This window comes from Gopherus flavomarginatus, chromosome 1 (genome assembly GCF_025201925.1).
Source record: "Gopherus flavomarginatus isolate rGopFla2 chromosome 1, rGopFla2.mat.asm, whole genome shotgun sequence".
NCBI classification, from domain to species: Eukaryota; Metazoa; Chordata; order Testudines; family Testudinidae; genus Gopherus; species Gopherus flavomarginatus.
The window spans coordinates 356,960,973-356,975,572 of NC_066617.1; the positions used below are offsets into that span (position 1 = coordinate 356,960,973).

Sequence of the window (14,600 nt, forward strand, 5' to 3'; positions counted from 1 at the left end):
TCGGATAGTCCTGAGACAGACAGACACAACAGAAAAGTTTTTAAAAAACTCAGCTTGGGGAACTATCTTTTCATCATTTATAGTGACTAGAAAAGTCTCAGCAGTCAGGCCCCTGAGGCACTGTGAGACCAGAGGGCATGAAATATTTAGCTGCCAACATTGACAAGAAATGGGTTTTAAGGAACTGAAAATTCCCTTGTCAGTTCAGAGTAAACTCTGCTCTTGATTCTAACTCAGGGCTGCAGTGGAGCAATGCTCTAAAGACTATGGGAATGTATGGAGACATGCATTATTGAAGGGAAAACCATGGGCTATAATGTTGTACCACAGGAAGGGTTAAGGTAGGCCAGGAGCCAAGAAAAGATGGAGATTTTTGAGAATGGCACAGAGGGAAACTAGACAGCGCTCAGCTCACTGTTTCTAGCACTGAGACTCATGCCTCACAAACTAAGATGTTAGAAGTCACAAGATCAACCTGTGTTGCAACTGGCACCCTTTAATAAATAAGTGTAGGAAGAGTTTGAACATGATTGAACGATCAAAACCAGACCATATGTTCGATGCTCTCTAACAGTGACACTCGACCAGTGGCTTGAGAGCCATGTGGGGCACTTGGGGTGTCTGTGGATCTGAGAGGAGCTCCTCTAACTCTACTTGGTCTCATACAAAGGCAGCAGTGAGAGTGAGTTCTCTGGGCCTCAGGTTACTGGGGACCCCTTCATATCCTTCCAAAGAGCTAGAGAAGGTGGGGACAAGGAGAAACAGTAGCGAGGGATAAGGTGGTGGAAAGAGGAGATGTATCAGAGAGGCAGAGTGGCGCCCTAACATTGCACTGCAATGTCTCTGCTGTAATATGTGTCTTTGTAAAGTCACAAAAGCGCAACATTACCCCAGTGTATAGGGGAAGGAAATGGCATAACAGGAGCAGGGAGGGGATGAGCATCTCTGCTCTGCAAATTCTAAATTGGCATATTGTCCCTTAGGGACTACAATCAGCTGTCATATGTTGTAGCAACCTAATGGGTTACTCAGACTTACACCAGGGCCAGGGCTGGTGCTGCTGCAGCTTGAGGAATCAGGGAACTGGACTCTAGAAACTTTCGCTATGATTAGGAATATAACGATAAGAGATCTTTTGAGAACGGTTTGCCAAAAAACTGTTCAATGTCTGGCCTGGAGAGATTCTACCAATGTGATATATGCCATCATGTGTCAGCAATGCCCTTCTGCCATGTACATTGGCCAAACTGGACAGTCTCTATGCAAAAGAATAAATGGACACAAATCAGACATCATAACATTCAAAAGCCAGCTGGAGAACACTTCAGTCTCCCTGGACACTCAATTACAGACCTAAAAGTGGCAATACTACACCAAAAAAACTTCAAAAACAGACTCCAACGAGAAACTGCAGAGCTGGAATTAATTTACAAACTAGACACCATTAAATTAGGCTTGAATAAAGACTAGGAGTGGATGGGTCATTACACAAAGTAGAACTATTCCCCCTTCCATTACTCACACCTTCTTGTCAATTGCTGGAAATGGGCCATCCTGATTATCACTACAAAACTTGTTTTTTCTCCTGCTGACAATAAGCCACCTTAACTGATTACACTCATTACAGTGGGTATGGCAACACCCATTTTTTCATGTTCGCTGTGTGTGTGTGTGTGTGTGTGTGTGTGTGTGTGTGTGTGTGTGTGTGTGTGTGTGTGTGTGTGTGTGTGTGTGTGTATATATATATATATATCCCTACTGTATTTTCCACTGCATGCACCTGAGGAAGTGGGTTTTAGCTCACGAAAGCTTATGCTTAAATAAATTTGTTAGTCTCTAAGGTACCACAAGTACTCCTTGTTCTTTTTAAGGTGACCAAAATATCCTCCAGACAGACCTGCTCTCCATCCCTCCCACTGCAAAATCACATGTACTGTGTGAGACCCTCTTAAAATTATTTGGCTCCCTTCAGCTCAATGTCAAACCACTTCTTTATATGTGAAACAAAATAAAATTATCTCAAAGTATTTCTATGGCTCTTATTAACACTGAAATGTCTTGGAATAGAAAAGGATGCCAAATTATATTGAAATTTTCATGTTAGAGCTACCTAGAGGTAAAATTCTCTTAGGTTTGGCATTATACTTAGCAAATCAAACAGTGTCCTCAATTGAGAGGCAATATGTTCCATGGTTAGAGCAGGAAATTGGGATCCCAGACTCTCACCTCTATTCCTGACTCCCTGTGGCTTTAACCGTTCTCTGCCGCAGTTTACCCATACACAAAATGAGTTATAAGAATATTTCTTTTTACAAGGTTGTAGTGTTTAGTAAATTACTTTGGGACAAAGGTGGGGCATACAAGGGTAAAGCATTATTATTACTTAAACTTGGTCTTCCATAATGCTTAACACCATGAAAAAACACTGTGAAGCAAGCATTTGATTTCATGCAGTGAAGTAAACTGAATTGATTGAGAATTCATATTTCTTCTTTGAGTGCTTGCTCATATCCATTCCAGTTAGTCCTATCCATTCCAGTTAGGTGTGTGCGCGCCACGTGAACATTTGTTGGAAGATTTTTACCCTAGCAACACTCAGTGGGTCGGCTGGGCGCCCCCTGGAGTGGCGCCACTATGGCGCCAGATATATTCCCCTGCCGACCCAGCCACCCTTCAGTTCCTTGTTACCGCCCGTGTCGGTCGTTGGAACAGTGGAGCACGGCTTAGCTGACCTCCACTTCCCTAGCTACTCGTAGTTCTCGTTCGTTATCGTGTATATAGTTATAATCCTTTTATATATATAGTTATACGTTTGTTTGTTTTTTTTCTTTACTAGCATAGTTAGTTTAGTAATAGTTAGCGGGGTTCGGGGAGTAGCCCCTTCCCCGCACCCGGTGCCGGAGCTCATGCCCAGCTCACCGGGTTTCAAACCGGGCTCGGCCTGACACAAGTCGATGATGACAGGAGATCCGCACGACTCCTGTTTGAAGTGACTCGGGGAATCGCACTTGACAGCTAAGTGCACCATTTGCAAGGCTTGTAAGCCGAGAACAAAAAGGAGCGGGACTTTCACATACCCCTCTGCCTTCAGCACTGAGCGCTGGTCACTTGGCGGGCAGAAGCGCCTCCTCGGCACTGGACTGCGCCAGTACTGCCAAGGCCTCTCGGCACCGGCCATTGCTGGCACCGACGTCAACTCGGCACCACTCCCTCTCTCCGAGGTTGAGAAAGCCTAAGACTCCTCCTGCTTTCGTGCCAACTGCACTGCAGCCAGAGAGCTCGTCTAAGTCGGATCGCCCGGCACCGACACCTGCCGAGGCACCGATGATGTCGGCACCGTTGATCCTGGTCCCACGAGGGCCACTGAATCCAGTGCCCGACAGCTCCCCGGCGCACGTCGTGGTTGAGCTCCCTGCTCCTGCTGCTTCCGTGCCAACTGCACCGCAGCCTGAGAGCTCGTCTAAGTCTGATCGCCCAGCACCAACACCTGCCGAGGCACCGACGACATGGGCACCATCGATCCCAGTCCCATGAGGGCCGTCGAATCCGGTGCCTGACAGCTCCCCGGTACGCACTGTGGTTGAGCTTACTGTTCCCTCCACGCAGGAGACATTCCCAGCGGCGAGGGATCTCATTGCCAAGCGGCACAGTTCATGATCACGGTCCCACAGACACTTCAGGTGTTGTCGGCACTCTCGCTCCCGACGCCACTTGCAGTCCCAGTGCTGTTCTCCTCCTCGGTACCGGTCGCACTTGCCACATCTGTCGGTATCCCGTTCGCCGACCCACTACTCTTGGCACCGTTCCAGCTCCCGGCACCGCTGCAGGCACTGTGACTCCCGTAGCCACTCCCGACCTCGAGCCTCGAGATCTCGGTCGGCCTCCCGGCACCGCTCTGGCTGCAGGTCCGGATCTCGTTCCAGGTACCAGTACGCCTCCCAGTGCCGAGTTGGGCAAGGTCCGATCAAGACAGAGACTCTGTCCATGGCGTTCCAGCACCTCCATGGCCATCCAGACACGCATCAGTGTCATCCCACGCGGACAGCTCTTATGCTCAGGACCTTGATTCTGATGTGCCTACCGCGATTCTGAGAGCCCATCAGGACCTCCTAAGGAGGTTAGCACTCAATATGGACTTCCAGGTGGAGGAGGTCCCGGAGGTAGAGGACCTGGTAGTGGACATTCTATTGCCGGATGCCCCGCTAGAGGGGCCCTACCCGTTTATTCGGACCATCCAGGTGAATGCCAGTACTATATGGCAGTCCCCAGCCTCTATCCCTCCTGCGGCCAGGGGAGTCGAGCGTAAATATATGGTGCCCTCTAAAGGGTACGACTACTTGTATCTCCGTCCTCCTCCCTGCTCACTAGTCATTCAGTCCGTTAAGGAGAGGGAATGGCATGGCCAGCAGGCGCCAGCCCTGAAATCGAAGGAGACTAGGCAAATGAACCTACTCAGCCGCAAGGTGTACTCTGCAGGGGCCTTACAGCTCTGCATGGCAAATCAACAAGCCTTGCTTAGCTGCTATAATTATAACACCTGGGTGGCGGTGGGTAAGTTTATGGAGCTTCTCCCTCAAGACTCCCGCCAAGAGTTCACTGCCCTCTTGGAGGAAGGGAAAAAGGTGGCCAGAACTTCCCTCCAGGCCTTGCTGGATGCAGCACACTGAGCAGCCAGGACTCTGGCCTTGGGTGTTGCTATGAGGCGCATCTCATGACTTCAAGTTTCAAGCCTCCCGCCGGAGCTGCAGTATATCATTCAGGAATTACCATTTGATGGTAAAGACCTCTTCGCGGCAAAGACTGCCCCAGGCTGCAAAGCCTGAAGGACAACAGGGTCCTAATGCACTCTCTCAACGTGCATACGCCAGTGACCAAACGCAGGCCTTTCCGTCTCCAGCCACACTGCCGTACTCTGTGCCTAGCCAGAGACACGACTTTGGCAGGCGGCACGGCCGAGGTGGTCACAGACGACCCTCAGGACCCCAAGAGGGCCAAGATCAAGGTCCCTCGCAACCACCACCGGGACCAAAGACGAACTTCCAAAGGTGCGCCAGAGGGCGGCATACCAGTTACAGGCCAGGATCCCACTCCTACTTCCTCCTGGCGGGATCCCAGTTAACTTCAGATCGCTGGGTCCTACGCACACTGGAGTATGGGTACCACCTCCAGTTTGTTCCAACCCTGTCCCTCTTCAGGGACCCCTCTCACGAGCAATTTCTCTTACAAGAGGTGTAGATGCCGATGGACGAAAGGGGCAAGGGGTTTTACTCCCGTTATTCCCTAATCCCCAAGTCGAACGGAGGTCTCAGACCTATCCTAGACCTGCGAGGACCCAACCAGTTTATGATAAGGTTGAAGTTCCGCATGGTATCCCTAGGAACCATTATCCCATCCTTGGATCCTGGAGACTGGTATGCCGCCCTCAATCTGAAGGACGCATACTTTCACATTGCCATCTTCCCCCCGCACAGGAGATACTTCCACTTTCTAGCCAACCGTCAGTACTTCCAGTTTACGGTCCTGCTGTTTGGCCTTTCTACAGCCCCATTGGTATTGACCAAATGTATGGCCATAGTTGCCGCCTACCTCCGCCGACGTCAGATATGCATTTTTCCGTATTTGGACGATTGGCTTATCTGAGAAGACCCCGAGACACAAATCACTCCGCATGTGGGCATCGTCAAGGACCTATTCACATGTTTAGGCCTGATGATCTCTATAGAAAAATCCACTCTGGTTCCCACGCAGAGGTTAGACTTCATAGGAGCTATCCTGGACTCCGATCTAGCCGGAGCCTGCTTACCACAGCCGTGGTTTCAGGCGATGGCAACATTTGTCCGAGGTCTGCAGACTTTCCCAACGACCTCGGCTCGCACTTGTCTCGGTCTCCTGGGTCCCATGGCTGCCTGCTAGTTTGTAACCAAACATGCTAGGCTCCGCCTCCATCCTCTCCAAGTTTGGCTCAACTCGGTGTACCGCCCAGACAGGGACCCAGTGGTCACAATAGTCACCATTCCCTCGAGCACCCTAGGCTCCCTAGAATGGTGGCTAACTCCCTCCCTGGTTTGAGCCACCATCCGCCCCAGCCCTCAATGTCCCTGACGACGGACGCGTCATCTCTCGGCTGGGGTGCTCACCTTGGTCACCTTCGAGCTTAAGGCCTTTGGTCTTCTCAGGAGCTGGCATTCCACATAAAAGTCCAAAAATGAGACCAGTCCGCCTGGTGTGCCAGGGGTTCCAGCAGCAGCTGCGAGGCCATGGTGTCTCTGATTACGGCCAACACAACGGCCATGTGCTACATAAACAACCAGGGAGGGACATGGTCCTCCACCTTTTGTCAGGAGGCCATCCATCTCTGGGACTTTTGCATAGCCCACTCGATAAATCTGGTAGCGTCCTTTCTCCCACGCATTCGGAACACCTTGGCGCATTGACTCAGCAGGTCTTTCCTGTCTCACGAGTGGTCGATCTGCCTCGATGTAAGGCATTCTGTTTTCCAGAAGTGGGGATTTTTTCCCCACATAGACCTGTTCGCTTACAGCGAGAACAGGATATGCCAGATGTTCTGCTCCTTTCAAGGTCTCTCCCCGGGATCGATCTCGGATGCTTTCCTGATGCCGTGGAAGGGCCAACTCCTTTATGCCTTCCCACCATTCCTGCTGATTCATAGGATCCTGCAGAAACTCATCATTATGATCATCCAGGCAGCACTGATACACTACATTGCTCGACCTGTCGATAGCCAACCCAATTACCCTGCCACTCCACCCAGACCTCATAACTCAGGACCACAGCAGGCTTCGCCACCCGGACCTGCAGTCTCTTCACCTCACAGTGTGGCTGCTGCGTGGCTAAACCAGGATAGCAGGAAGCCTTCCACCTGGTCAACGTACCTGGCCAAGTGGAAGCGTTTTTCCTACAGGTGCGAAATGCTTGATCTTACTCCTACTGAGGTCTCCATCCCTCTGTTTTGGACTGCCCTCTGGCCTACAACAGCAGGGCCTAGCGGTATCATCGCTGAGGGTACACTTGGCGGCCATCTCTACCTTCCACCCAGGCTAAGGTGGACGTTCTGTGTTCTCACACTCTGTGGTTTCAAGGTTCCTCAAGGGCTTGGAGCGCTTATACCTTCAAGTACGCCGCCCAGCCCCAACCTGGGACCTCAACCTGGTTTTAACCAGACTTATGTCTCCCCCGTTCGAGCTGTTAGCGACCTACTCGCTGCTATACCTGTCTTGGAAGGCAACTTTCCTCGTAGCCATTACATTGGCCAGAAGAGTCTCCAAGCTCAGGGCTCTTACAGTGGTTCCGCTGTACACTATATTCCACAAAGACAAGGTGCACTTATGACCACACCCAGCTTTCCTCCCCAAGGTGGTTTCAGCCTTTCATGTTAACCACACTCAACGCAATGGGGTCAACAGTTGCACTCCCTGGATGTCCGTAGAGCGCTCGCATTTTATATTGAGCAGACAAAACCATTTCGTTAAACCCCCCAACTCTCTGTTGCGGTAGCAGACCGAAGAATAGGCCTACCCGTTTCCTCTGAGGATCTCATCTTGGGTGATGGCGTGCAGCTGCACTTGTTATGATTTGGCTCATATTTCCCCAAGCCACATCACCGTGCCTTCTACCAGGGCTCAGGCTTCATCTGCTGCCTTTCTGGCTCGTGCACCTACCCACGAGATTTGTTGCGCAGCTCCATGGTCCTCGGTCCATACCTTTGCTTCGCATTATGCTCTGGTTCAACAGTCAAGAGATGCTGCGGCCTCTGGATCAGCAGTTTTTACATTCTGCCACATTTCACTCCGACCCCACCACCTATGTAAGGCTTGGGAATCACCTAACTGGAATAGATATGAGCAAGCACTCAAAGAAGAAAAGACGGTTACTCACCTTTGTAACTGTTGTTCTTCGAGATGTGTTGCTCATATCCATTCCAAACCCGCCCTCCTTCCCCACTGTCAGAGTAGCCGGCAAGAAGGAACTGAAGGGTGGCTGGGTCGGCAGGGGTATATAACCGGCGCCATAGCGTCTCCACTCCAGGGGGCACCCAGCCAACCCACCAAGTGTTGCTAGGGTAAAAATCTTCCGACAAACGTGCACGCGGCGCGCACACACCTAACTGGAATGGATATGAGCAACACATCTCAAAGAATAACAGTTACAAAGGTGAGTAACTGTCTTTTATCCATGGCTGCAGGACCAATGGCTGGATCCCAAGGCCTGTACTAAGTTTTCAAAAAGATGTTCATAGCTTGCATGCACAAAATATGCGGTTACAACACAGCACATTTAGTAGCACAAACAGCTACCTATGTTGTCTACAAGCCTGTGTAGCTTGTGCGTGCAATTTAGGCACCTCTTTTGGAACACTTAGATTGTAATCTGTTTAGAGCAGGGGCCATCTCGAACAATGGGGTTGGGGACCTTGATGTACTCCCACAGTACAAATAAATATTTATTTAGTCCTTTCTCTTATTTCTCTTTTTAATCACATGCCAAACACACTATGCACCTAGATATTGGATGGATGAGTGGAACTTTTAGAGATTTGATTGATAAGGCTGATTTTGGGAAGCAAATAGAAAAAATAGACATTGTAACAGTTTCTTTGTGTTGTTCCATTGTTAGGTTCGTCTAGAGTGGCCCACAGATCTGGCAGTCAACCCGATGGATAATTCCCTATATGTCCTCGACAATAACGTTGTGTTGCAGATCTCTGAAAATCACCAAGTGCGCATTGTGGCCGGGAGGCCTATGCACTGTCAGGTCCCAGGCATTGATCACTTCCTCCTCAGCAAAGTGGCAATACATGCGACTTTGGAATCTGCCACGGCTTTGGCCGTCTCTCATAACGGGGTCCTGTATATTGCTGAGACCGATGAGAAGAAGATCAACCGCATCAGGCAGGTCACCACCAATGGGGAAATCTCACTTGTTGCTGGTGCACCAAGCAGCTGTGACTGCAAAAATGATGCCAACTGTGACTGCTTCTCTGGGGATGATGGCTATGCAAAGGATGCCAGGCTAAATGCCCCTTCCTCCCTAGCAGTGTGCGCAGATGGGGAGTTGTATGTTGCTGACCTTGGCAACATCCGAATCCGCTTTATTCGGAAAAACAAGCCATATCTCAACACACAGAACTTATATGAGTTGTCCTCTCCTATAGACCAAGAACTCTATTTGTTTGACACCAGCGGTAAACACCTTTATACCCAGAGCCTACCCACTGGAGATTACCTTTACAATTTTACCTACACTGGAGATGGAGACATAACCTTGATCACTGATAACAATGGTAACTTAGTCAATGTCCGGAGAGATTCCACTGGGATGCCACTCTGGCTGGTGGTGCCAGATGGCCAGGTCTACTGGGTGACAATTGGCACCAACAGCGCTCTCAAGAGCGTGACAGCACAAGGGCATGAAGTGGGTATGATGACGTACCATGGCAACTCTGGTCTGCTTGCCACCAAGACCAATGAAAATGGTTGGACAACATTTTATGAGTAAGTACTGCTAGGATAATATGCCATTGGCACCATTTTGTATTCCATGTAACGTTAATGGACTAAAATTCACTGGATGAAATTCACCCTAGTGTAGAATGGCCGAAGTGCAAAGTATCAGGTCCCATGTAAGCCCTTAGTATAGGATTTAAGTGGTATATAGTGTGGATTGAATTCTCTGCACTGAGTGAATTTTACCTATAGTTTTAGGCTGAGATAGTCAAAGCTACTTAAGGGTTTTGGATGCCCAAATCTCATTAATTTTAGTTGGAACTGGGAAGCCAAGCTGGATGTTGGAAAATCTTACTGAGCTTTGAAAATCTCAGTCTGGGGTTTGGAAAAGATCCAAAGGAGTTTCCAGGCTCACAGATGACCAGGATCAGCTGACCCCACCAAGTACAAGGGAAAACACGCACAGCCCAGCGGGACTGAAACTGACACCCTCCATAGCCCAGAAGAGGAGCACTATAGACACTCAGCCTGAGCTGTCTCTGTACAACATTCTGTCTAACCAAAGGGAGCACAGATGCAGTAACACACCAGCTTCCACTAGGGCTCCTGGGTGTGATATTGGATGATTATGATGATAATAGGAGTTCTTAAGTCTCTATTGAGGGGTCTGTAGGGAATCACGGCCCACCCACTCCACTGGGTTCCAGCTCAGGGTCCTTAAGCCGGACAGGCAGAATCAGTCCTCAGCAACTGCTCCTGCTGTGCCCTGAGCTCCTTCCTACCCCCCTGGGCTCTATAGGCTTCTCCAGCCTGTAGATCTGGTCCTCCCTTCTCTGTGGGGTTGTCTCTGGGCATCTTCTCACCAGCTTGCTGGCAGGACTTTACATCTGCAGCCTGCTTGCTTCTCTGCAAGGCCCCACTCCCCTCTGTTTCTCAGCTCTTTTTTTTCTCCTAGCAGCTGTGAGGCTGCCAGTCAGTGCTGGCTGGTGCTTGTTGCATTAACTGCTTGGTTGTCAGGCCAAAATGGGTCTGTAACACCTAGTGATACCTAGTCTTGGACCAGGACCCCATGTGCTAGGTGCTGTACAAACACAGAACAAAAAGAAACTCCATGTCCCAAATTGCTGACAATCTAAGTATAAGACAAGAGACAACAGATGGGACCAGACAGAAAGGGAGCACAGTGAGACAATATTGGTCAGGATGATAGGTGGTGTCTCAGCTCACCAGCAGTCTTGACTGTTGTTAAGTTATTTGTAGGCTTCATGGCAAAGGAGAGTTTTAAGGAGGGATCTGAAGGGCGATAATGAGTTACTTTGTGGATGGGTACGGTAGCTTCTCTCTAGGTGTTGAGTGGCAGCATGGGAGAAAGCCTTAATATGCTTATTTGAATATTTTCCAAGTGGGCAAAGGAATCTGACAGTCACTTGTTCACTCCCCTGACAGAGCTCCTACAATATGTGCTCCAGTGTTTTGTTCAATCAAGTTTTAAAAGGCTCAGGGTGTAGGACTGGCACCACTCCCCTAGGAAGACAGTTCCACAGTCATTAGATTATAATGTCGCTGTTATTGTTATCGGTGTGCTTTGTTACATGCCAGCCATGTGCTCAGTGTCTGTGGGACTGAGAAACACAGAGAACTCAGGGTGCGCTGGGAAGCCTGAGGCAGGGATGATTTGGGGCGAGTGTTTGGTTTAGTTTACATAGTGCATCTCTAGCAGGTAATGGGAGAAAGGTTGGTGACTTGGCAAAGACTGTCCCATACATTCACCTTGCACTTGGGAATTTTTTCTGCTCTGCAGTCTGCATTTTCCTCTGTTTTTTCCTACCCCTTTGTGATCACTCTTAGTCTTCCAGCACCATGTAAGCAGTAATCCCCATAGAGAAAGAACAGTGTTCCCTCTGGTGCGCCTGATTATTATTCCATTTCCCCACATTTTTAAATGGTCACATGAAGGGGCTCAGGTACCATAATAATGGGCGCAGTATAGAAACCTGAATAGAATTGAATGTATATGCTGGATAAGGCTGAAACAGAGATTTAGAGAGAGAAGGAACAAAGAATAAACATGGCCAGATCGGTATGTGCTTCACTGTTGCTTTTACATTTCATTGCCCCTAATTTACCGTGGTTGTATCTCTATTGTCCCTAGCTGAGTTAGACCCAGGATCATTTTGGCCCTTTTCATATTAACATGCTCCACACTCAGGTTACAGGGGTGGTTTTTTTGTTTGTTTTTTGCTTAATATTTAGTAATAATACCATGGTCATATATAGCACTTTTCATCCTTCTCGAAGTATCACTATCTCCCTTTTAAAGATGGGGAAACTGAGGCACAGAGAGGCAGTGACTTGCCAAGCTTACCCAGCAGGCTGGTCAGGAATAGAACCCAGGTCTCCTGCATTCTAAGTGACACAGCCTTCTGTATCACTTGTCCTGCCTTGAAAGGGGCTGGTGTAAAGCCTCTGCTAAATCAGCTGATGGGTAAAAGGTTAGTTAGGTTCTGTATCCTACATAGCAATATCGCTCAGTTAATCACAGTTCCTGTCTCTCCACCTCTTATACCAGTGTTGCTCTCTGGGGAGCGGGTTAGCGTAACTAGTTCTCCTTTTTCTCTAGGAGTGGAAACCCACGACCGCGTCGTAATGTTGTGCTAAATCAAGCTATTTCCTCTCTCCACAGACACCAACACTTATGTCTAGCCTAGGGGGTCAGGTGTGCTGGAGAGTCCAAGCGCCAGCCTGAGCTGCAGCATCCATACTGCTATTTGTAGTGTGCTTGCCCAAGCCCTCTAGCACTAGTCTATCTCCAGCGGCAATGGAGACAAACCCTAAGAGGCCTTGCACTTGACAACAGAGCTAACCATGGAAAATGAAGCAAATGAAACATTAGGATCATTAACGATCACATTTATCTCCATGTCCTCTATAGTTTTGGTCATAGACATAAATACAAGAGCAAATTTTTAAGTAAGAGGAAAAAAAAAGACAAGCTGGTGTGTGGGTATATTCATGACAGTCCTCAGTTATTTCTTGCTATACAACTCAATGGGGAATTTGTGAAACTTATTCTGGGCCAGATGCGTAACTCTGGTCATTTCAGGGGAGTCACATGATAGTTTTTAACCTTTTGTAGCTATATGAAAATCAGGTTTGGCTAGAGGTTGGCACAGAGGAGTGGGAATCAGGATTGATCTGTGTTCCTGACTCAGCTACTGATTTGCCAGACTAAGACGCACCAGAGTCTATATCAGCGGTAGGCAACCTATGGCATAGGTACCGAAGGCGGCACGCGAGCTGATTTTCAGTGGCACTCACACTGCCCAGGTCCTGGCCACCAGTCCAGAGGGCTCTGCATTTTCATTTAATTTTAAATGAAGCTTCTTAAACATTTTAAAAAACCTTGTTTACTTTACATACAACAATATTTTAGTTCTATATTATAGACTTATAGAAAGAGACCTTCTAAAAACATTAAAATGTATTACTGGAATGCGAAACCTTAAATCAGCGTGAATAAATGAAGACTCAGCACACCACTTCTGAAAGGTTGCCGACCCTTGGTCTATATACATCACTGTGCTTATATCAGGGTATATTTCTCTAGTTTAGACAAATCCCATGTTCATTCATGAGTGGAAAGTGCTTTGAGATCCAGGGCTTTGGAGCTGTGCTCCCGCTCCGCTCCAGCTCCAGGCAAAAACCTGCAGCTCTACTGCTCTGGAGCTGCTTCGTGCTCCAGCTCCAAGCTCCACTTCAAAGCCCTGTTGAGATCCTCAGATGTAAAACACCCTAGAAGATGAAAGTAATTTAACTGCAAGTTACATAACACTCCAGGAGCCCCAGTGAACATTTCCACTTTCTAGGCTTTACCTTTACTGCCAGCAACAAGAATGATCACGCTATAAGAACAGAGAAGAGGTGCAGTACTGAGAAGCAGGTGGCAGTACTGAGCAGCAGGTTCATACTTGAGTGAAGGTGGAAAGGAACAGCTGGTAAGTGCCAGTGTGAACATGCTGGGTACATGGTGCTGCTTCAAGAGGAAGTTTGAATGTGTCAGAACCTTGGGACAGCCACTAAGGTCACATCTTACCTTTGACTCAGGTGCAAAGATCAATGGTGAGATAGAGTATGGCTGTATTCAACAGTTTCAGCCACTCACCATGCATTTGTTTGCAAGTAGTTTTCTCCTTGTACCTGTTGCTAATATTGGGGCAAATCATGGTTCTTATGCCACAACGTGCCCAAGACACAGCTGAGTTGTTGCAGCACTAGTGTGTAGAGCTGGAGGCAGGATGTGCAGATCTAGCATTGGAGGTGGGTCTGGAGCACGCCATGGAATCCAGCTCTCCAGGGACTTCTAGCAGATCCCGACTCAGATTGGGGAGGGGGAGGTCTGCTGCAGCACCTAACGACTGGCTGTTCCTCCCCACGCAGCCAGGGGAGAGGAGCCGTGTGGATTACTGTACTCAGGGACTGCAGAGCTGCTCCATAACCCTTGTAAGTAAGCTAGTCCTTTCCCCCAGCCCGCCCAGAAGCCCCCATGCGGCAAGCCTGGTGCTGGGTTTAGTGTTGGGATGGGACTTAGCAGGAGGTTAGTCTGTTTTTTCACCCTTCTCTTCTTTGAGAGAGAAGCTCAGTTTGGTGCAGCAAAAAATTCTATGCCCCTTTGAAGTTTATTGTGGCTCTGATTGCCAAGCAACTGCATTAAATGCTCACCTTCACGCTGAACCTTCGTCAGTAATAATCGATGGAAAAGGAAGCAAGTCCGGGGAACTGCATCAGGCTAAAAATCTCTTGCCGTCCATCTCCTCAAGCCAGAGAGAAAGGATGCTATATAGTTTATTGGGTTTTCTTTAGCTTGACCTGAAAGAATTGCTACCAGTCTGGACATAGCTTATTAGTCGTTTTTTTCCAGAAACCAGAGCCTTGTTAATTTTTTTTTTATAAAGTCAGGACTGTAGTAATTATCTTGATTAGCTCATTGTGATGGTATCACTGTATGCTAAATAATTTAATTTCCCCCAGAGCCTAAGTCAATCCTTTCATGCATAATTTAGCCAATATAAGGCTTTTTAGTTCAAGTCTTTTGTCTGCTCAATTAGTCCTCAAGGTCATGTCCTCAGATGCAAACAT

At 48.4% G+C, this 14,600-nt stretch overlaps 1 protein-coding gene across 7 annotated transcripts in view; it reads left to right on the plus strand.

Moving 5' to 3' along the window:
- The window catches only part of TENM4 (teneurin transmembrane protein 4), a 1,003,172-nt gene that overhangs the window by 949,113 nt on the left and 39,459 nt on the right, over positions 1-14,600 (plus strand). For all 7 annotated transcript variants that reach the window (XM_050940297.1, XM_050940246.1, XM_050940262.1 and 4 more), the window contains one exon: positions 8,635-9,512. In XM_050940297.1, coding sequence (XP_050796254.1) covers positions 8,635-9,512 — 878 coding nt within the window. The remainder of the gene's footprint in view (positions 1-8,634; positions 9,513-14,600) is intronic.